General features: G+C 39.9%; 1 protein-coding gene across 1 annotated transcript in view; it reads left to right on the plus strand.

Annotated features, from left to right (window-relative positions):
* The first annotated feature begins 6,619 nt into the window (after positions 1 to 6,619).
* LOC139477699 (cell surface hyaluronidase CEMIP2-like) overlaps positions 6,620 to 17,407 on the plus strand; it is a 32,289-nt gene continuing 21,501 nt past the window's right edge. The window contains exons 1-8 of the mRNA XM_071260079.1: positions 6,620 to 7,049; positions 9,914 to 10,102; positions 10,426 to 10,592; positions 13,803 to 13,944; positions 14,396 to 14,557; positions 15,253 to 15,477; positions 15,790 to 15,894; positions 17,002 to 17,189. Coding sequence (XP_071116180.1) covers positions 6,854 to 7,049; positions 9,914 to 10,102; positions 10,426 to 10,592; positions 13,803 to 13,944; positions 14,396 to 14,557; positions 15,253 to 15,477; positions 15,790 to 15,894; positions 17,002 to 17,189 — 1,374 coding nt within the window. The 5' untranslated portion in view covers positions 6,620 to 6,853. The remainder of the gene's footprint in view (positions 7,050 to 9,913; positions 10,103 to 10,425; positions 10,593 to 13,802; positions 13,945 to 14,395; positions 14,558 to 15,252; positions 15,478 to 15,789; positions 15,895 to 17,001; positions 17,190 to 17,407) is intronic.

The raw sequence follows: 17,407 nt of genomic DNA on the forward strand, positions 1-17,407 counted from the left end.
TTACCTTGACACTGGGATAATACAGTAAATTGTTAGACAATAGACCGATGCCAAACCAAGCTGATCGCGATTTGTACACAGCTATCTAGTTACCCTCGCCATGTTATTGCCTGTAAGGTACATTGGCAATAGACTGGGATCTGTCAGTTGGTAACTTTGAATATGTAAGTGATGTGGATAGTCCTTTCAATTTTAACACGGTGTTTATTAAATAAATATTAAGTGCGATCCTATGAGTTGGCTTTAACAGTATTTCATTTAAACTGAGGAGCAAAAGAAAGTATACTTTGCAGTTGATTTTATCATATCTTTGAATTTCAATTGAAAATAGCTTAAGTTACAGATTATATATAAATAATGAACTGTACTGGCGCCTAGTCAGCACACAAAGAATACTTCTACATGCTTTCATTATTTAAACTGGAGTCCCCCGTCGTGATATTGCTGGACTATTGCTAAATGCGGCGCAAAACCACACTCACTCACTATTATTTAAAAGATAATTGTGTGTATTTTTTTTTATTATATAAAATAAACGCATAATACACAACTGCTGATTGGCATCTTTGACATATTCTCTTTGAAAATGAATACATTTGCTTTTTTCGGCACAAATTTACATCATTTCAAACACGGCAGGGGTGTTGTGGTTGCAAATTCATTTTTTACCCCAGCCTTCATTAAACTATTTCATTTTTACACAAAATTACATGGTCTCAGGTTACTCTTTCACAAACTGTCTGTTGGAATGAGTGAGGGTTAAATAGGCATAATCAAATTTAACAAAAATTCTTTCAATTTTCAGTTGCATAAAAGACAAACTCGGAATACTTTCTCTTGTCCCTCAGTTTATATCACAGCCCGTCAGCTTATAATGTGGGAGCACAACTGAAACTCATACAGGTTTTAGACGCTTCCAACAAGTACGGGCATGGTCTCTGACGTAAGTCAGATCATAAGGTAGAATATCGTACATCTTAAACTCTTAGCTAAATATTGCGTTTCTTTGGATGCTTGTAGTATGAGTAACTAAGAATCTCCCCATGGGCTCCTGTCAAAAGGTTCCATGGTTTATGTAACCGGTAATTTGTAAACATTGCCGATGTTCCCGTCATAAGCAATTGTCATTCCGCGTGTTTTATCAACCATCCATCGTCTTATGTCAATGTTATACGTGCTTTTTACACAAACATACGTCAAGGCTATGAAATGTTTTGTCTTGTTTTCTCATAGAGAATGTGTTCATGCAACCAGTTCAACCGTGAGCGTAGTTGTTGTCTTTCACACGATCAGGTTTCATTAGAGTTGGGAGCTGGAGTTCCGTAATTTTCTTTTGTGTTATCGACTGAAACAAATAAGCGAGTTCACAAATATAATTTAGCCTTAGATAAAAAGTAAATGTTTGTTCTATTACATAAAATGTAAACTCCTTCAATCGAAAGGATTACAGTATGCTCAATGAAGGTAATACTGCACTTTTTGTTATGGTTTCCTAAGATGTGTATTATATGAGTGTGCTTGTCAACATTTACGTAACAGTAGGATACACACGTGTATATCGTAATCTCCTTTGTTATCCAGCTAATAATTATCTGCAGTTAAGAGGTAGTGTCTTCAGTTGGAAATCTTGTCGTGAAACTAACTCCGTCGACATGGAGTCAACAATGATACATAGCTCACTGTAGAGCTATGGTACCCGAAATTCAAAAGAAACTGATCTCACAGTAATATTTCAAATGCTCATGGAAACACGTATACGTATATGTGGATGATAGGAAAGAAGGGTTGCTTCCAAAACAGTCAGGTAATGCCTTCGAATTCTTAGCTCAAAATCTGCCTGCACTCACCACCCCCTACTAAATCCGCCAAACGTATAGATGCCGTAGCCGGACATTGTATTTCTAAAATGTTAAAACAGGAGGTGATGTCATTTATCTCCTGTGTGTCCAATGACTTGGTAAAAGAATCGACTCTGATTGGACAGGAGGAGGTTTCAAATCACAGCAAAGTGCTTCCGATTTGATTACGAGTTTCCACAAAGTGCATAGCTTGTAATGTCATTTCAGTGTAGAAAAGACTACATATTCCAATTCACCTGTTTTTATCCATATATAGACATTAACTTGTCATATTTATCTATTGGTATACAGTTAGACATAAGATTGTCACATTTACCTATTGCCATACAGTTACAGGGATTGACGTATCATATTTACCTATGGTGAGACAGTTACTGGCATTGACGTATCATATTTACCTATGGTGAGACAGTTACTGGCATTGACGTATCATATTTACCTATGGTGAGACAGTTACTGGCATTGACGTATCATATTTACCTATGGTGAGACAGTTACTGGCATTGACGTATCATATTTACCTATGGTGAGACAGTTACTGGCATTGACGTATCATATTTACCTATGGTGAGACAGTTACTTGCATTGACGTTTCATATTTACCTATGGCGAGACAGTTGCTGGCATTGACGTATCATATTTACCTATGGCGAGACAGTTGCTGGCATTGACGTATCATATTTACCTATGGTGAGACAGTTACTGGCATTGACGTATCATATTTACCTATGGTGAGACAGTTACTGGCATTGACGTATCATATTTACCTATGGTGAGACAGTTACTGGCATTGACGTATCATATTTACCTATGGTGAGACAGTTACTGGCATTGACGTATCATATTTACCTATGGTGAGTCAGTTACTGGCATTGACGTATCATATTTACCTATGGTGAGTCAGTAACTGGCATTGATGTATCATATTTACCTATGGTGAGACAGTTACTTGCATTGACGTTTCATATTTACCTATGGTGAGTCAGTTACTGGCATTGACGTATCATATTTACCTATGGTGAGACAGTTACTGGCATTGACGTATCATATTTACCTATGGTGAGACAGTTACTGGCATTGACGTATCATATTTACCTATGGTGAGACAGTTACTGGCATTGACGTATCATATTTACCTATGGTGAGACAGTTACTGGCATTGACGTATCATATTTACCTATGGTGAGACAGTTACTTGCATTGACGTATCATATTTACCTATGGTGAGTCAGTTACTTGCATTGACGTATCATATTTACCTATGGTGAGTCAGTAACTGGCATTGACGTATCATATTTATCTATGGTGAGACAGTTACTGGCATTGACGTATCATATTTACCTATGGTAAGACAGTTACTGGCATTGACGTATCATATTTACCTATGGTGAGACAGTTACTGGCATTGACGTATCATATTTACCTATGGTGAGACAGTTACTGGCATTGATGTATCATATTTACCTATGGTGAGACAGTTACTGGCATTGACGTTTCATATTTACCTATGGTGAGACAGTTACTGGCATTGACGTATCATATTTACCTATGGTGAGACAGTTACTGGCATTGACGTATCATATTTACCTATGGTGAGACAGTTACTGGCATTGATGTATCATATTTACCTATGGTGAGACAGTTACTTGCATTGACGTATCATATTTACCTATGGTGAGACAGTTACTGGCATTGACGTATCATATTTACCTATGGTGAGACAGTTACTGGCATTGACGTATCATATTTACCTATGGTGAGACAGTTACTGGCATTGACGTATCATATTTACCTATGGTGAGACAGTTACTGGCATTGACGTATCATATTTACCTATGGTGAGACAGTTACTTGCATTGACGTATCATATTTACCTATGGTGAGACAGTTACTGGCATTGACGTTTCATATTTACCTATGGTGAGTCAGTTACTGGCATTGACGTATCATATTTACCTATGGTGAGACAGTTACTGGCATTGACGTTTCATATTTACCTATGGTGAGACAGTTACTGGCATTGACGTATCATATTTACCTATGGTGAGACAGTTACTGGGATTGACATATCATACTTACCTATGGTGAGACCGTTACTGGCATTGACGTATCATATTTACCTATGGTGAGACAGTTACTGGCATTGACGTTTCATATTTACCTATGGTGAGTCAGTTACTGGCATTGACGTATCATATTTACCTATGGTGAGACAGTTACTGGCATTGACGTATCATATTTACCTATGGTGAGACAGTTACTGGCATTGACGTATCATATTTACCTATGGTGAGACAGTTACTGGCATTGACGTATCATATTTACCTATGGTGAGTCAGTTACTTGCATTGACGTATCATATTTACCTATGGTGAGTCAGTAACTGGCATTGACGTATCATATTTACCTATGGTGAGTCAGTTACTTGCATTGACGTTTCATATTTACCTATGGTGAGTCAGTTACTGGCATTGACGTATCATATTTACCTATGGTGAGACAGTTACTGGCATTGACGTTTCATATTTACCTATGGTGAGACAGTTACTGGCATTGACGTATCATATTTACCTATGGTGAGACAGTTACTGGGATTGACATATCATACTTACCTATGGTGAGACCGTTACTGGCATTGACGTATCATATTTACCTATGGTGAGACAGTTACTGACATTGACGTTTCATATTTACCTATGGTGAGTCAGTTACTGGCATTGACGTATCATATTTACCTATGGTGAGACAGTTACTGGCATTGACGTATCATATTTACCTATGGTGAGACAGTTACTGGCATTGACGTATCATATTTACCTATGGTGAGACAGTTACTGGCATTGACGTATCATATTTACCTATGGTGAGACAGTTACTGGCATTGACGTTTCATATTTACCTATGGTGAGACAGTTACTGGCATTTGACGTATCATATTTACCTATGGTGAGTCAGTTACAGATATGCATGTATCATATTATCCTATCATCATATATTTACAGACAACAACATGTCACATTGACCTATTTTTACAGTTACAGGGAATAAACATGTCTTATGTACTTATTGCCAACTGTTTCATATGTACCTATTGTTAAACAGTTACAGACAATAACTTGTCGTATGTACCTATTGCCGTACATTTACAGACATTAACGCGTCATACTTACCTATGTTCGTAGAGTTACAAATATTGACTTTTCATATTTGTTTAATGTCATACACTTAAAATGATTAACTTGTATGTATCTATTGTCATACAGATATAAACATTTATCATATAATGGGTAGGTTTCTCGGCAGGATAAAGCCGACGGATAAAAACGATATCTGTTGGGGTCATATGCGGATAGAGATTCAAATATCAAACGTCAAGTAGGGACTACTTTTACTGTTTATAAACAAACATGGCGTCGCCCTCGTCATTCGGCGATCGAGTCAGAATTAACCATCGGGAATCTGGATAAACTACAGGAATAATTGCTATCATTATCAAAAGAATAGTCTAATATACTGAAAATCAGTGTCTAACTGTGACGTAGCTATAAGGCATTTTATAAGTATTGGCAACTGTGGAGATATAAATTTCGACACAATTTTGCGAGGGCACGAGGCATACTAGCCAAGCGGGATCAGTAGCCATATCTGTGCTTGTAGACCTCTGCGGCTTGAAACCTTCTCCACAAATTAAAATAGTTGGATTTGGCCGAAATATGTTTGAATTGTTACCTTGTTTCGTTTTGTCGCTGTGTTTACATCTGACTACACTTCATAACGTTATGACAGGACAGACCGACTGTCAACAACGTCTGATCGTGGCCGTGACGTCTCAAAGACTAGGGTTAGAGTAGCTTCCCTTTGACAAAGGGCAGTTACTCTAGCGGTAAGACCGATGGATTGCCGCGAAAGGCAATTAAAAACAATTGGTGTTTTGCGTATATGTTGCTTCGCCACTGTATAAGAAACAGATTTCAGTTGGAACTATATTGGCTCCTGCCACTGTCCGACTGACACATCACTTACCCTGTGACGTAATAAATATTAATGCGCGCATTCCAGGAAAACTCGCAATGTTTCGGTAATGTTTGTGAGAGAGGGAAAGCGATTTTGAAACACAGAATTAAAGAATGACATTATATGATAAAGAGGTTATCACGCTTGTGTGTTTGGGGATGGTAAATATCCTGTATTAGGAATAATCGCTATGTATTTAGCTCGCCAAGGCTCGCTAAATACAATGTTTATTCCTAATGCAGGATATTTACCATCCCCAAACACACTCGCGTGATAACCTCTTTTTACATGTCATATTGACCTATTGTCTGTACCTGTATTTGTCATATTCTCCTGATATGCTGACACGTATTTGTCAAATTTATCAACATTAATGCGATAACAGATATCTATTTGCTGTATTTACCGAATTCCACCTGATTTCACTTTTGTCACTATTTGGTAGATATGTACAGATGTGCATTGATCATATTTATTCACTGTTACCGGGAATGCATGCTTTCGTCACATTTTGTTTGACACTGTCACCCTAACGAAATATATTTGTCATATTTACCTATTTACACCCAGTAATACATACTAGTATTTATTCATCACAACATTGTCGTAATCATTCCAACTGAATATAAGACACGTTCTTATCATGGGTAACAACCATTGTTATCAAAAAGGATGCACTTATTTATCATCTATACCAATTGCATGATTTGATTGAGCTAGTTATGAAAGTACGGTATTATCGAGGCTATCGGGAGCATAACAGGTAGAGATTGTAATCAAAACGTCTGTCCGCTCGATGGCCTCAAGTGTTTGGCTTATCTATATCTTGTTTGTATTGTTCATTTGTTTATTGCAAACCAAACGCTTCACGCTCAGCTGACGGTGAACTGTGACTCGTTCACCCAGCACACGATGGGATTATGTAGTAATAGTCAGCTTCATCTGTGACGTCATGTCCGCGGAACCCCTTGACTATAAATATGACCGTATATTCATGTTATAACCATTCACCCAAGATGCGAGTGTTGCTGCGGCTAGCTATAGTATGTTTGTCCGTGGGGGTGGGGGAAAGTACCTGTCCCCACCTAGAGGCTGGGCTGGAGAACTGGGGGGACACAACGTCCTGGACATCGGGGGTACTGCCTGTAGAAGATGACCAAGTTGTTATTCCATCAGGTAAATCAAGCACACAGACGTATATTTTCGTCGAACTCTGTTATCTCAAAATAAGGCTACCCACTAACCGCTCACATTTGTCATAGTACATATCTGCATATATATGTTAATGTCAGTCTTTTGTTTCAAGTGCCATAGCAGGGTATAAATTTCATTGTTTGGATATGACATCTGCAACTTCTTTACATCCTCAATAAATGCGTGAAACAAAGACACAGAAAGGATCTGTTTTAAATATCAGTATTTCAAGCTGTCATAGTTCTCATAACAGACGGAATTTGTGGACATTTGAGTAAACGCGCGAATGTTTCTCACTTTTATTTGTCTACCGCGGACAAACAAGAAAGAAGGACAATGTTTGCAGATTCCACCTTCAACATTGATATATCCACCAGATTGTACACAAAGAAGTCAAGTGTTTAGGGCGCTTGCGAATGTGATATTTCACAAATGTATCAATCTGACCTGGTTTGGACAATCATCCTTGGAAGCACATGTCTTTTAACTTACTTAATAAATAACTGTTTGTATTCTCCCTCTTGAACTTTCCATCGGTATCCACATCGGAATTTACGAATACATTTCTTATTTTTCATGACCAAATTAGTCGTACCACAATAACATCATTTTGGAACATTTCTTTTGCAATCGCGACAAAAGTTGCATAAGAGTCGTGTCCATGATTTTCACACAGGTATATAATTATCTACAAAGGAAGTCTCCCACTTTCACCGTATAGTATTGTGTTAAATATGTTTAGCGTACTGTAGGGGAGGGCCGTCCCTCTATTGTATGATCTCTGCTGTGTCGCAGCATCCTCGATATGTACCAACCATGGTAATGAAAGGTACACACCAAAGAGACCGCTATGATTTGAACATGTCTAAATATTCTGCTTTTTTAAATTAAACTATTTGAATGATCTTGTTGTACTACCCATGAACATGCAAAAATGTCGATTTACAAATCAATAGGGTGTGTGTCCACCTCTGGTTGCGATGCAAGCAACACATCTTCGTCTCATGGAATGGACCAGGCGTCGCACAAAGTCCTGTGGGATATCTCTCCATATCATGTTTCGAAGTTCCTGGAGTGTCACACGCGGCGCCGATCCATCTCATCCCACATGTGCTCGATTGGTGAGAGATCGGGGGAGCGAACCGGCCAGGGGATGACATTCACGTTGTTTTGTTGAAGAGAATCCTAAACAAGTCTAGCAATATGAGGCCGGACGTTGTCATGTTGAAAGGTAATGCCTGGGCCATGACGACGCAAAAACGGTAGAACAACAGGGCCGATGATCTCATCGTGGTAGCGCTGTCTATTGAGATGTCCCCCTACCACTATCAAACATGCACTCTGTCTTGCTGTAATCAAACCCCATACCATAACGCTGCCCGCTACCGCCCCCCGAACCGATCTTCTTCCATGACACAATGATTGACGTTACGTTCACCTCGACGTCGGTACACTCGAATCCTTCCATCGCTGTGGCTGAGGTGAAAACGAGACTCGTCAGTGAATAGAACTTGTCCCCACTGCATGGCCATGGACGTGCTTGACGGTGGTTTCCTGTCAAAATGGGACGTCTGGCGGGTCTTCTGGCGATAATCCCTGCACATCTGATGGTGATTCTGTGGACGTTAAATTGTCTTGCAACATCACGTTGACTCGATCCTGCTTCAAGCACACCAATGGCCCGCAGACGCTCATTTTCGGACAGGCGTGGCATTTCGTAATGTTGAATAATTGCGTAATTTTGTTGTTTTTCTGAGTGATTGTTGTCAGCACGATGCTAAACAATGCATATGGAATCCCGTTAACGCACATGTTTTTATACCCATTTTTGGGTAGTGAAATGCATGGGGCTTGCATAAAAGTCAACTTTTGCATGGAATGCATGCTTTTCTGTAGCAGCTGCGTTTTTGTGACTTAATTCCATACATGTTCTACAATATTGAAAAACAAACTTTACTTGTTTGAAAAATACACTAAAATATTGGTGTCACGGGAACTTTTGTTGCTGAGTATATTTGGCACATCCATCATATTTGTTTCTCTCCCATGTTATCAAATATCGGTATCTCGAATGTTTAAATGTCCTGAATTTTCCAAATACAGTCTCCTTGTTTTCATTACATATTTGACTTAGCTTTGAATCTCATGTTGAATACTGATGTCATTCATTGAAATATCTTAAACATTGACAGAATCTTTCTTGAGGCCTTTTTGCGTTTTAGAGACTGGTCGTAAAGTTTGTGTACTTTCAACAATAGTCCCAAAAACATTCATTCCAAATATGCCAATCGTATTATGCAAATACACTGACGTATTTTCTCGTTGTCAATAGTGCATCAGATAGCGAGGTATTGAAGCATAGCACTGAGAAATTGTGTATATCTTCTCAAAGTTATTTCGCCCAGGGAAAGAACTTTTCACTGCGGATTATACTGCATCACTGGCTAAAATGTATATGAGGTTTTAATTTATATGTTGTTTGGCAGTGATATACACATACGTAAGTTGATATAAAATTTTAAAAGCATAAAGTAATCGTCTATAATTGCTGAGTGTTTCAAAATATTGAAAGTCTTATAAGGTGACTGGGAACAGTATAGCCATGGTGCATGGTAGGTGTTGTCATGAAGTCAGGTTCTAAACCTTTGTCTCATATAATAGAGGTAAGATTCAAAGCACCTACATCCCTGTCTTGCTGTCCTGGCCATACAGACTGGTGTTGCGATATTAAATCAGTTGATACATTTGTGCTAAAAAGTACTTCTGCAAAGAGAGGAATGAAGTTTTTTTACATCAATGCGCCAGAGTTCTGGTAAAGATTAGGAATACGTCATTTTGTTTTCCAGGCAAGAAGCTCCTGCTGAACGTATCCCCGCCCTGTCTGTCCTCCATCACCATCGAAGCAGGGGCAGCGTTAGTCTGGGGCGACGTGGACAACCTCAACGTCTGTGTCAGCTACATCCTCATCAGAGGCCGCCTCCAGATCGGCAGCGAAGACTGCAGGTTCACCAGGAAAACTCACATCAGACTTATAGGTAAAGCTCTTGTCAGCTTTCTTACGAGTTTATTTTCCGTATAAAGACATGTAAATAGCCTTTTCATTACCTAGTTGTTAATGTTTTTGTAGCATCAAGTAGTTCACGCAAGACGCCAGTAATATTGAGGACCGACATCCAGTTACCTTTATTGATTCTTTGTGAACCGACAATTTTGTCACAATTTTTATTCTATAATTAGGAACCATCATTCAGTTGAGTTAGGATTCTAGATTTTGAGGACAGTTTTTCATTTTCCATTGAGGTCAGATATTAGGAAATGTCATTCGGCAACAGTTAACTGCCAATTGTTTATGCTCCAGGTGAAAGCAACTCGACGCTGGTCGTTCAAGGCTTCGGTAGAAAGTTTATTGGTGTAGACGCAGGGGGGACCATAGAAATACATGGGGAAGAAAAGCCATCTTGGACTAAACTGATCAAGACCGCATACTCGCCAACTGATGGTTGTGAAAATCTCTTCAACTTTCAGGTGAGCTGTGTTTACAAGCTTTGGAATTCAAATTGAACTTCCAGCATTAAATTATTAATACGACGATCTGGGTTCAATTCCCAAACCGCCCAGGTTTCCCCGACTTGCTATTGTTGGAATATTGCTAAAAGCGGCGTGAAACCCAACAAACTTCCAACCACTGATATTGCTGGAGTATTTCCCAAAGTTCGTTATATCATACTCGCTCACTTCGTTACAGTTAGCACCTCTTCTTACATCAGTATTGAAGCACCTGGTGTTGTGTTGATGAAGCAGCCGAGAGTTGGAATCAGCAAGTGTGAGAGATGCATCCCGATAGTGTTACACTAATTCAGTTTGTTCGATAAAAGATATTGCTCTCTTTACAGCCTCAAAATATATAGTAGCCCTTTGTTGGTCAAATCACGCTTTGATCCCATCCCGTGACCTGGCAGAGTTGACATTTTCATGAGAGACACAGCCACGAGTGAAAATGTCAACTTTGTCTGGTCACTCGGTAATATTTGTTTGTTGATTAACGCCGCACTCAACAATATTCCAGCTATATGACGGTGGTCTGTAAATAATCTGGTCCAGATACGATGACATGCATTAACCGAGTGAGCAAGCCTGACCACCCGATCCCGTTAGTTACGACAAGCATAGTCGCCTTTTAAAGCACGAACGGGTTGCTGAAGACCTATTCTAACCCGGATCTTCACGGGTTTGGAGTTAGTGTGTTACAGCTTGATGTAATATGCCAATACTACCAAGCTGTAACATTTCAACGCTATCAAGATGTAACACACGAACACCAAGTTGGTAGTGTTGACATGTTACAGCCTAGTAGTGTTGACATGTTACAACTTGAATGTGTTGATACGGTATGGTTTGGTTGTGTTGATATGTTACGGCTTGGTAGTGTTGATATGTTACAACTTGGTTGTGTTGATACGATACGGTTTGGTTGTGTTGATATGTTACGGTTTGGTAGTGTTGATATGATACGGTTTGGTAGTGTTGATATGATACGGCTTGGTAGTGTTGATATGATACGGTTTGGTAGTGTTGATATGTTACGGCTTGGTAGTGTTGATATGTTACAACTTGGTTGTGTTGATACGATACGGTTTGGTGGTGTTGATATTTACAACTTGATGGTGTTGATATAATACGGTTTGGTAATGTTGATACGATACGGTTTGGTAGTGTTGGTATGTTACAACTTGGTAGTGTTGATATGTTACGGCTTGGAAGTGTTGATATGTTACAACTTGGTTGTGTTGATACAATACGGTTTTTGGTGTTGATGTGTTACAACTTGGTGGTGTTGATATGTTACAGTTTGGTAGTGTTGATATGTTACAACTTGGTTGTGTTGATACGATACGGTTTGGTTGTGTTGATATGTTACGGCTTGGTAGTGTTGATATGTTACAACTTGGTCGTGTTGATATGATACGGTTTGGTTGTGTTGATACGATACGGCTTGGTAGTGTTGATATGTTGCAACTTGGTGGTGTTGATATGTTACAATTTGGTGGTGTTGATATGATACGGCTTGCCAGTGTTGATATGATACGGTTTGGTAGTGTTGATATGATACGGCTTGGTACTGTTGATATAATACGGCTTGGTAGTGTTGATACGATACGGCTTGGATGTGTTGACATGTTACAACTTGATTGTGTTGATACGGTATGGTTTGGTTGTGTTGATATGATACGGCTTGGTAGTGTTGATATAATACGGCTTGGTTGTGTTGATATGTTACAACTTGGTTGTGTTGATACGATACGGTTTGGTAGTGTTGATATGATACGGCTTGGTTGTGTTGATATGTTACAACTTGGTGGTGTTGACATGATACGGCTTGGTAGTGTTGATATGATACGGCTTGGCAGTGTTAGTATGTTACAACTTGGTGGTGTTGATATGATACGGTTTGGTAGTGTTGATATGATACGGTTTGGCTGTGTTGGTATGTTACAACTTGGTGGTGTTGATATGTTACAGTTTGGTAGTGTTGATATGTTACAACTTGGTTGTGTTGATACGATACGGTTTGGTTGTGTTGATATGTTACGGCTTGGTAGTGTTGATATGTTACAACTTGGTAGTGTTGATATGTTACAATTTGGTGGTGTTGATATGATACGGCTTGCCAGTGTTGATATGATACGGTTTGGTAGTGTTGATATGATACGGCTTGGTACTGTTGATATAATACGGTTTTTGGTGTTGATGTGTTACAACTTGGTGGTGTTGATATGTTACAGTTTGGTAGTGTTGATATGATACGGCTTGGCAGTGTTAGTATGTTACAACTTGGTGGTGTTGATATGATACGGTTTGGTAGTGTTGATATGATACGGTTTGGCTGTGTTGGTATGTTACAACTTGGTGGTGTTGATATGATACGGCTTGGTAGTGTTGATACGATACGGTTTGGTAGTGTTGATATGATACGGCTTGGTAGTGTTGATATGTTATAATTTGGTGTTGTTGATATGTTACAACTTGGTGGCGCTGTTATGTTACAACTTGGTGGTGTTGATATGATACGGTTTGGTAATGTTGATATGATACGGTTTGGTAGTGTTGGTATGTTACAACTTGGTGGTGTTGATATGATACGGCTTGGAAGTGTTGATATGTTACAACTTGGTGGTGTTGATATGATACGGTTTGGTAGTGTTGATATGATACGGCTTGGTAGTGTTGATATGTTACAACTTGGTAGTGTTGATACGATACGGTTTGGTAGTGTTGATATGATACGGCTTGGTAGTGTTGATATGATACGGCTTGGTAGTGTTGATATGTTATAATTTGGTGGTGTTGATATGTTACAACTTGGTGGCGCTGTTATGTTACAACTTGGTGGTGTTGATATGGTACGGCTTGGTAGTGTTGATATAATACGGCTTGGTAGTGTTGATATGTTACAACTTGGTGGCGCTGTTATGTTACAACTTGATTTGTTTGTTTGTTTAACGCCACACTCAGCAATATTCCAGCTATATGACTGCGGTCTGTAAAGTGACTGGCATCAAGAGCAGCGATCTACGTAATTAGGATATGATGCCATGCATCAGCCAAGTCAGCGACCCTGACCACCATCCCGTTAGTCGCCTCCCGTTAGGCAACCTATTCTCTACCCGGACCTTAATGGGTCTACAACTTAATAGTGTTGCAAAATTACAGCCCTGTTGTGTTGCCATGTTACAGGAAAGTCAGTTCAACCAAGAGGATGGCAAAGGCTTGTACGTCACAGTGTTCAACATGGACGGCTCTCTGTGGGACTTTGCGTTGTTTAGAACAGGCGATGGAGTGGATGGCGAAGACGTCAAGTTCAAAGACTTTGTTACTGGTATGTTTTAGTCACCACAACAACCAAATAAGGATGAAATATGGAACGAACTTCCACCACAGTTGGATAAAAAGTCGAATCCATAAATGAACGTTTCTCAAACATTTCAGACACAGTGCTAAATATCTCATGTCTGTAAGCATATGTTCAATTTTCCATGATTGGGCGCGCGAATGTCTGGAAACAAAAGCCATCCTGGACATTTATTTGATTACAATTGAAAGGCTAGATACGGTCCTAAATTCTCTTGGTGAAATTTAATTTTTGGAATAGTGTTTCATTGACAAAATTACATGCTTACCCCTTTTTGTGGTGTTGTGTTTAACACCCAGGGTACCGATTACTTTTCGTTCGAAGACAAATATGACTTTGATATAGGAACTGAAATACTACCAATGCGCCATTAAACTTTCTTGACTTACATCGCCAAAATTAATGGTTTTCCCCCCAGATATCCCAAATGACAAGATCCTTGCTGTGGCTATCCAAGGGGAACTGGGGACCGGGGACATGAGCGCCGTGTACGAAACACTGGAGTCTGCTGGGGGTCTGACGTCATCAGCCATCCGCGCAGTCACTGGTCGACAGGCTTATGCCTTCATAACGAAAATAGGTCGGTAGTGATTACTTCGACAGAGTTAGGTAGTGATTACTGCGACACAGGTCGGTAGTGATTACTGCGACACAGGTAGGTAGTGATTACTGCGACACACGTCGGTAGTGATCACTGAGACACAGGTAGGTAGTGATTACTGTGACACAGGTAAGTAGTGATTACTGCGACACAGGTCGGTAGTGATTACTGCGACACAGGTCGGTAGTGATTACTGTGACACAGGTAAGTAGTGATTACTGCGACACAGGTCGGTAGTGATTACTGTGACACAGGTAAGTAGTGATTACTGCGACACAGGTAGGTAGTGATTACTGTGACACAGGTAAGTAGTGATTACTGCGACACAGGTCGGTAGTGATTACTGTGACACAGGTAGGTAGTGATTACTGTGACACAGGTAAGTAGTGATTACTGCGACACAGGTAAGAAGTGATTACTGTGACACAGGTAAGTAGTGATTACTGTGACACAGGTAAGTAGTAATTACTGCGACACGAGTAGGTAGTGATTACTGCGACAAAGGTTGGTACTGATTACTACGACACAGGTTTTTGGTTTTGCACTTAAATGTATATCGCTGGAACATTACCGACTGGTGCATAAAACAACAAACATATACCTGAAAACGTTAACCACGCATGTTTGCGGGAACAACGTTAGGAAACACAGGTTAATGACAGTTGTATTTACAGGTGATGCTGGTACCACCCGGGAAATACACGTCTCCATCCCAAATACTGGCGGATACAGAGAGACTGGTTACCTGTCTCTAGACGACAACGGCTATCAGTTCCTGGTCAATAGCAAAGTATATATAGATCAAACAATGACGAAAGGCATTAACTTCATGTCCGTGCCTCAAGAAGCACGCTTTCCTTGTATCACAGTCAACGCGGACGTATCTAAGTGGAGACCAGGTGAGCTATGCAGCTACGCGGTTGGAACTAGCATTAATCAGAAATAAATTTTGAACTGCGTGTTATAAAATAACACTGTGCTGGGTCGAAAGGTGCATGGACGTCTGTGACTAAACTAGGTCACGCAATAACCAATTGAAACAAATAATTTCAGTGTTTGTAAACGCTTTATGCACCTGTTAATTACTTTAAGGCATCAGGAAAATCTAGACAATATAACAGGGTCATCTTATTTCTGCTTCATTAAAGGTATTGCATTTGATTCATTGTATATTGGATTTCGATTTCCTGTATAAAACATGGGTTATTCAGGAGACAAAGTCGTCATCGCATCCACCGACTTCGACTGGAGACAGGCTGAAGAAATGACCATCAAGAGTTGTCCTTCTTGTGAAGTAAACCAAATCTGTTTCACAGGTATTTAAAACATTACTTAAAACGTCACTGTCATAGAGGTATTCGCACTCATGTCTCGACAAACGTCACTGTCTTAGAGGTATTCGCACTCATATCTCGACAAACGTCACTGTCATAGAGGTATTCGCATTCATATCTCGACAAACGTCACTGTCATAGAGGTATTCGCACTGATATTTCGACAAACGCCATTGTCATAGAGGTATTCGTACTCATATCTCGACAAATGTCACTGTCACGGAGTTATTCGCACTCATATCTCGACAAACGTCACTGTCATAGAGTTATTCGCATTCATATCTCGACAATCGTCACTATCATTGAGTCATTCGCACTCATATCTCGACAAACGTCACTATCACAGAGATATTCGCACTCATATCTCGACAAACGTCATTGTCATAGAGGTATTCGCACTCATATCTCGACAAACGTCACCGTCAGAGGTATTCGCACTCATATCTCGTCAAACGTCACTGTCATAGAGGTATTCGCATTCATATCTCGACAAACATCATTGTCATAGAGGTATTCGCACTCATATCTCGACAAACGTCACTGTCAGAGGTATTCGCACTCATATCTCGACAAACGTCATTGTCATAGAGGTATTCGCACTTATATCTCGACAAACGTCACTGTCAGAGTTATTCGCACTCATATCTCGACAAACGTCACTGTCATAGAGTTATTCGCACTCATATCTCGACAAACGTCACTATCATAGAGTTATTCGCACTCATATCTCGACAAACGTCACTGTCATAGAGTTATTCGCACTCATATCTCGACAAACGTCATTGTCATAGAGGTATTCGCTCTCTTATCTCGACAAACGTCACTGTCATAGAGTTATTCGCACTCATATCTCGACAAACGTCATTGTCATAGAGTCATTCGCACTTATATCTCGACAAACGTCACTGTCATAGAGTTATTCGCACTCATATCTCAATGATCTATATGTCGCAACTCTGCACAGCGAATATCGGCTTTGACGACTGGGCCAACTGTGCATTAAATATTCGAGTTCGAGTTTCTTTCGTGTTATGGGATGTACATTGAAGCGTTACTACTGTTACTCATGGCGAAATCATATTCTTCCAGAGCCTCTGCAGTACATGCACTATGGGGAGGTAACTCTTGGTGTTGACGAGAGGGCGGAAGTGGGGCTGCTGAGTCGGAACATCCTCATAGAGGGCGTGATACCGGAAGACGGGTGCAGTGTCAACGAGCCGGAAGATCAGTACCTCTGTGACTTGTTTGGATTTGACACATTTGGAGGTCAGATCAAGGTTGGCAGTTAATAACTTCATAGCAACTATACAGGAACTATTAGCATCTGGAAACGTGTCCTTGCGAGTGACTTGGTTCCACATTTGCCTCTGTTCACCCTCCACCGAATGGGTACCCGGTAGGATGAGATTGTTATATATATGCTTCAGGAGGATTTGGTAGTGCATTTCACACTGACCTAATACTTCATGTGCATTTTATAAGGCTTATTAAGTAA

This window comes from Haliotis cracherodii, unplaced genomic scaffold, assembly GCF_022045235.1.
Source record: "Haliotis cracherodii isolate W230 unplaced genomic scaffold, xgHalCrac1.p SCAF_34, whole genome shotgun sequence".
Classification (NCBI taxonomy): domain Eukaryota; kingdom Metazoa; phylum Mollusca; class Gastropoda; order Lepetellida; family Haliotidae; genus Haliotis; species Haliotis cracherodii.